The 6,000-nt window shown below is 45.9% G+C and overlaps 1 protein-coding gene across 5 annotated transcripts in view; it reads left to right on the top strand.

Moving 5' to 3' along the window:
* Nucleotides 1-2,883: 2,883 nt before the first annotated feature.
* SAMD12 (sterile alpha motif domain containing 12) overlaps nucleotides 2,884-6,000 on the top strand; it is a 435,459-nt gene continuing 432,342 nt past the window's right edge. For 2 of the 5 annotated variants that reach the window (XM_053559292.1, XM_053559293.1), the window contains exon 1: nucleotides 2,886-3,057. In XM_053559292.1, coding sequence (XP_053415267.1) covers nucleotides 3,045-3,057 — 13 coding nt within the window. In that variant the 5' untranslated portion in view covers nucleotides 2,886-3,044. Of the gene's footprint in view, nucleotides 3,058-6,000 lie in introns of all 5 variants that reach the window. The other 3 variants (XM_053559289.1, XM_053559291.1, XM_053559294.1) reach the window with 3 other exon arrangements.

Below are 6,000 nucleotides of genomic sequence, written 5' to 3'. Positions count from 1 at the left end.
CCCACCTACTGACCCACAGAAACTTAAATAATAAATAGATATTGTTTTAAGCTGCTGAGTTTGGGGACAATGTGTTAACCAACAATAGACAACTAAAGCATATGTTCTATCCATGTTGTTGTATAGAGTTGTAATCCATTCTCATTACTTTATAGCAAGGTGTGGCAAACTTCTTTTCTGCAAAGGACCAGGTAAGAAATATTTTAGGCTTTGGAGGTAGAGAGGCCAAAGTGAGAATATCATGTAAGTTCTTCTGCATAATTTCCTTGTGCCACAAAATATTTCCTAACTATTTAAAAATGTTTTCCCCTAAATATTTAAAAATGCAAAAATAATGCTGAGTTGGTAAGCCATAAAAAAATAAGTGGTGGGCCATATTTTGCTCACTGGCCATAGTTTGTTGACTTCTGCTATTTAGGCTTGTTTGGTTATACTACAATCTATCCAATCTATCGTTGATGACTATTTGGTTTGATTTCAAAAATTATGCAGCCACAAGTATTCTAGTACCTGTCTTTTGGAGAAAAAATATATCTGCTATACATTTAGGAGTAGAACTGCTGGGTCACAGGATAAGCATACATTTAGCTCAATTTGTGTATCACCAGCAACATAGGAGTCCTTACTACTTTACAACTTTGCCAAGAATTGGTATTTTGTGTCTTTTTCTTTGGTCCATACTGGTGAGAATTGTAATTTTTTTCTCTTTAAAACTTCCCAGGAAGCTTTGATTCTCATGTTCAACCAGGCTTGCAAACCTCAGCTCAACTGTTCCTGACTTTTTATTAGGTTGAACCACATCTTATTGTTCTAAGTACAGGTTTTAACAAAATGATCCAAAATCATTCGCTAATTCGCATGGTCAGACTAATATTTCTCTTACCTCTTATTTATATTTATATGAAAAATGAAACTCCACTGGAATACACATCAGCTGAGAAAGACACTAAATACATGAGCTAATATAAAGCTTTTGAATTAATATGGATCTCAGTGACTTTTATATTTTACTATCACCCATATCTTTAAAAGCTTGAAAATAGAACAACGGTTTTCACTCTTGCTGAAGATTAAAATCCCCTGTACCTTTTTAAGACTGAAGTGTTCTTACCCAAACCCCCAGAAATCTAAATTCTGTGAGATTAAGGTAAGAGTATATGTTTGTAAAGGGCTGACACATAGCTTATGTTGTGAATTTTTGACACTGTCTGTTCTAAAGCTTTCTTTTCTATTTATACAATTTCAGAAAAGTCTAAACACTTTCAAGATTTTTATACATGAGGAAAGAGGGAAGCAAGTGGATTTCACTTCTTTCCAGGTTTTAGAATGCTTGGCTGCATATTAGTTTAGAAATTGTTTCCCGGCAGAGATTGTTTCTCCCTGAACAGGTCTCCCCCTACTATGCCTGAGAGGGGAGGCATGGGTTTGATTTGCACAGACAGCTCCATGGACTCAGAATTAAGGCACGACCAAAAGCATTTAATGATTACACACATTTTAAAAAGTGCCCATATTATTCAATAGGAAGACTAAACACATATTTTAGTGACCAGAAAAACAGGTGTGCACGTATATATACCTCAAGTACAAAATTGTTCTGAAGAAAAATTTTTCTGATGTCTGAGACAAAGAAATCACTAAGGAGTCATCATGAGAAGCATCACATTTTTGGACTCCTTCTTCTTCTTTTTTTTGCAGTTTTTTAGCTGGGGCTGGGTTTGAACCCGCCACTTCGGGCATATGGGGCCTTGGGGCCGGCGCCCTGTTCTTTTAAGCCACAGGCGCCGCCCAGATTTTTGGACTTCTTTAGAGTTGTTTTACAGAGTAGATGTAAAAAAAAACTATATATTGGGGAAGGGAGTGCTGGGTGGATGGGGTATCCTATCATTTCTATACTCAAGGCCTTTAAAAGTCTTAATCCAGTCCTGGGACAGATTTGTTGCTAAGAGCATTCTCTTATCCCTAGCAGCTGTAATTGTATCTGCATTTCCACATGCGGGGGGGGGGGGGAATGTTTGGAATCTTCACCAATATATACTAGCTCTGGGATTCTATTGTCCATGTCACTCCCTTTATCTGCACCTCCAGCACCCGGAGTTGGGGCATAAGTTCAGAAGTTGAAAAAACACTGATTCTTAGGCACTGTTAAATATTAGGCCCTGCCGAAGCTAAAAGCTTTCTGCCCTGGAAGACAGACAGGTCTGACATCCTCGGGTGGAGCTCTGGTTCTTCAGTTTGCTCTTAATAACTCGCAGGCATGTTGCCTCTTGGGGGAATTTTAAGCCATTCCTTACCACCCCACCACGCCACCTCATGCCAAGTATTTATTTAGCCACCAGAACCACCCTGCAGGATTAGAAGACAGCTGTATCAGCTGGCAGGATTCCCAACAAACCCCACACAAGCCGGTGTTCAAAGGAACAAGTTCCAGCCGCGCCCTGAGCAGCGAGTCTCTTTAACGCAGGTGAACCAAAGGCGGCCGGGGGCTCAGGAGGCCAGAGGTGGGTGCAGGTGGCTGAGGCCCGCGGACAAGCCTGGCACCGTCCCTCGCTAACCCCGCAGCCTCCTGGCTCGCTCCCCATCGCTGCTAGGTGCCTAACCCCTTCTAATTGACAGGGAAGGTCTCAATCACGGGTCCCTACTCCTAGCGCCCAGAGAAACCCAGCGCACGGCTTCCTGGGAGATGTAGTCCCCGCCACGTCCCGGGACAGCCCCTAGTCCCATCTCGCAGCGATCCCGGGGCCCCTCGGGAGACCCGCAGAGGGACTGCTGAGTGTGGGCCGGCAGGAGCCGGAGCTGTCGCCTGGGAGTGGCGCGGGGCCGCGTCCCGCGCGTGACTCGGCGAGGGGAGGAACTACACGTCCCAGGCCGCCCCGCGCCGCTCCGAGCCGGCTGCCTCGCTCTGCGTGACCGCGGCAGGTTGGTGCCGGAGCAGATGAGCGCAGAATATTTAGGCAAACACGAGAGGCGGGGGGAGGGAGCGCGGGGCAGGCGGAGTACCTCGGCCAAGAAAATTATGCATGCGTTAGGGAACCTCTGAGAGGATGGCTGTGGAAGGTAAGGGACGCTTGGAGCATTTCCAGCTCCGTCTCAACCCGCGCACCCCAAGCCACACATCCCTGATGAAGCTCTGCGATCGGGGGAGGAGAGAAAGGGGGTGGCGGAGAGCGGGCCCCTTCCTCCTGTACCTCGTGTCACTCACCTGAGCCGCGGAGGGTCAGCAGGCGCTTTATTCAGTTGCTTTGGAGAGGCAGGAAGGTGCGCAGCACTTTGGGGTAGGAGGTGAAGAAAAGAGTGTCCCCGATGCGAAGCGATATCCTGTGTATGTGGAGGAAGCCGGGGAGCCCGGTGTGAGGTGTCAGCCCGGACGTGCCCCTTTTCTCTGCCCCCTCCCGCCAGGTCATGCTGGGTGGGTGGCCGTGGGGCTGGGGATGCTCGGTTTGCCCCCCACACTTGGGAGAGGACCCTGTCCAGGTGCGTCACCTGGAGGCTGGGACTGCCATTGGGTAGAGGGCCCCTGGTCGCGTGCAGCCAGCAGTGGTGGCCGCAGATGGACCGAGAGGGTGGAGGTGTCCTTACACCTGTTTCTGCTTATCCAGCCCTCCCGGCTCGCAAAGTTTACAGGAATAGAATGGAATCACCCGGGGAGGGGGTGGGGGGAGTTCAACAAACTCTTCTACGGGGGGTTACTTGTTTTTGAGGACCACCTTCCTCTTTCCTCTTAGGATTTTGAGCGTTGGCTTTCCAGTTCGGACTGTACTGTCCTGCCTCCTTTGAACTTCCTGGTTGAAAGCCGGGTCGGGCGGATTGTGCGTCTGCTGAGTTTTTTCTTTTCAGTTTCTCCTACCTTGTAACACCTGGGTTCTTGTTGAGGTAGTCTCAGGGCGTATGGGGCGGGGATGTGGACCAGAAATATTTGTGGTGTCAATTAAGAGATCAGCCGTACCTGGATGGTAAAATGGAATGAAATGATGGTGGGACTCAATGGGAGCCCCCATTCGCCTGCAGAGTAAAGGTGCCTGAGTGCGGTTCAGGTCAGAGGGGAACGGAGGTGGGAACAAAAGGGCAGCTGAGCTCCTTGCCAAGGGGAAATGAGCCTGTTCCTTGCAGGCTGGAGGCAAGAAGGAATCAAGGGCTTGCTTGTTTCTCCCTCCCTTTCCTGTCCGGGAGAGAGAAACTGAACTAATCTGACTCTTGCTTTCCTTATAATTACTGTCTTAACAACTTATCTCCACCACTCAACGCCTGTAAGCTCAGGACACTACTGCTTCCTGGATATCTCAGGTTCAGAGAAAGCCAGCTAGCCACTTCCACTTCCCCCACGGTATTAACAAAAATGAACTCATTCTGTCTTCCTCGATACAAACCAAACAAATAATTACTTTTCTAGGTTATCCTTTCTGTGCACATGCACTAAGAGGCTTAGACTCTGCCTTTATGTATTGTTACAGTTGACAGACAAGACTTCAGATACTAAAAAGCAAAACAAAACACAAAATAACAAAGATAAAGTTTATCTTGAACTTAAGACCAAGGTGAAGTTGACCTGCTGTCCCTTCTCCCTCACCCATCAGATGACATTGATTATGATCTCTTTGCCACTCTTCCGTGTCCCTACTGAGGGACATTCCTGCATGTTGCCAGTCTGCAATGTTCCTGAAAACAACTTCCTGCTCAATGTAAAATATATAAAAATTACCATATTTCTACAGTGATGAGTGATTATACCAGCGAAGCCAGATCTTACAAAAAACAAGCGCTTTTGAAGGAAATGCATGTAGACTGTGGAGTTTATTTTCTAGTTAAGGTACCTGTCTAGTAAACAGGCGATCTTGAGAATGAATCACAATGTCTTAACCTGAAGAGTGAAGGAGGTATTTTGAACTTTTGTTGCAAATATGACTCCTATCTCTAGTCTTTGTAAAGGACTCAGCCTGCAACAAGGTTCTTCTTGGCTACCCCCATGGGATCTTTCATGCTCAGGGAAAACTTCATGTCCTCTGGGAACCTGTCCCAACTCACCCTTTTCCTTTGCCTTCTCAGCTCTCTATCACCGTATGGGAGGTGCCTCCAGGCCTGAGTTTCCCTAGCACCTATGCTTATATTTATCCTAACGCTCAGCATACTTACTCTGCCTCTCACTCCGTGGGCGTTAGGACTCACAGGGTCCTATCTGTTTTGTAGTATTTGATTTTATTTTGTATTTCGGCCAATAGCACAGTACTTGGCCCATAGTAGGCACTCAGTATTACTAATGCTCTTGAATTGCCTGGTGGATACATTTCATGGAACTTTTGTAACTGCTTCTATAAGGGGACAGGGGGCTTTCTCAAGAGCCCAATTGCCATAAAATAAAAGACTTCTGTAAGATTTGAAGGTAGGGGAGATTTTTAAAGGAAGCACCCTTTTCTTTAGTCTTTTGTCTTGCTGCTCAAAGCATCTTTTAGAGAAGTAGATTTCATCTACTGGTGAGTGACCTCATCTTCCGTGGGCATATTTGGGATATCTAGAAACTGCTACTGAGGGCTGCTGTTGGTATTTTGTGCCCTTGGCCAGAGATGCCAAATGCCCTGCAGCCCATGGCCATCTCATACAATGTTTCCAAGTCAAGACCAAGGTAAAAACCAGTTTACCCAAACTTGTTGACAAATGCTGATTCAGAGAATAAGGAATTTTTCTAGAGAAATTGGAATAGGAAACAGAGTTTGTGCTACTTAACTTCTGAGCTTTAAGTTTACACATCTGGGAAATAAAATGGGCTTACTACTGTATACTTCTTAGGAACATTTTGAGGATTAAACAAATAAAGGAAAGAGCTCCGAGAAGGGTCCCTGGAACCCAGATCCTTGGTAAATGTTACCTGTCCTCCTGCCTGTTGCTCTCATTTTAAGAAGCCGTACTATTTGGCATGTGTTTCCTATCCTAATTTTCACTTATTCATGCAACCCAGCCTTTCTAATTAGTAACAAATTAGGAGGTTTTTACTATGTGTAACATTTT

The sequence above is a fragment of the Nycticebus coucang genome, chromosome 13 (genome assembly GCF_027406575.1).
Source record: "Nycticebus coucang isolate mNycCou1 chromosome 13, mNycCou1.pri, whole genome shotgun sequence".
Taxonomy (NCBI): Eukaryota; Metazoa; Chordata; class Mammalia; order Primates; family Lorisidae; genus Nycticebus; species Nycticebus coucang.
This window is presented reverse-complemented; position numbering and strand designations above follow the sequence as displayed.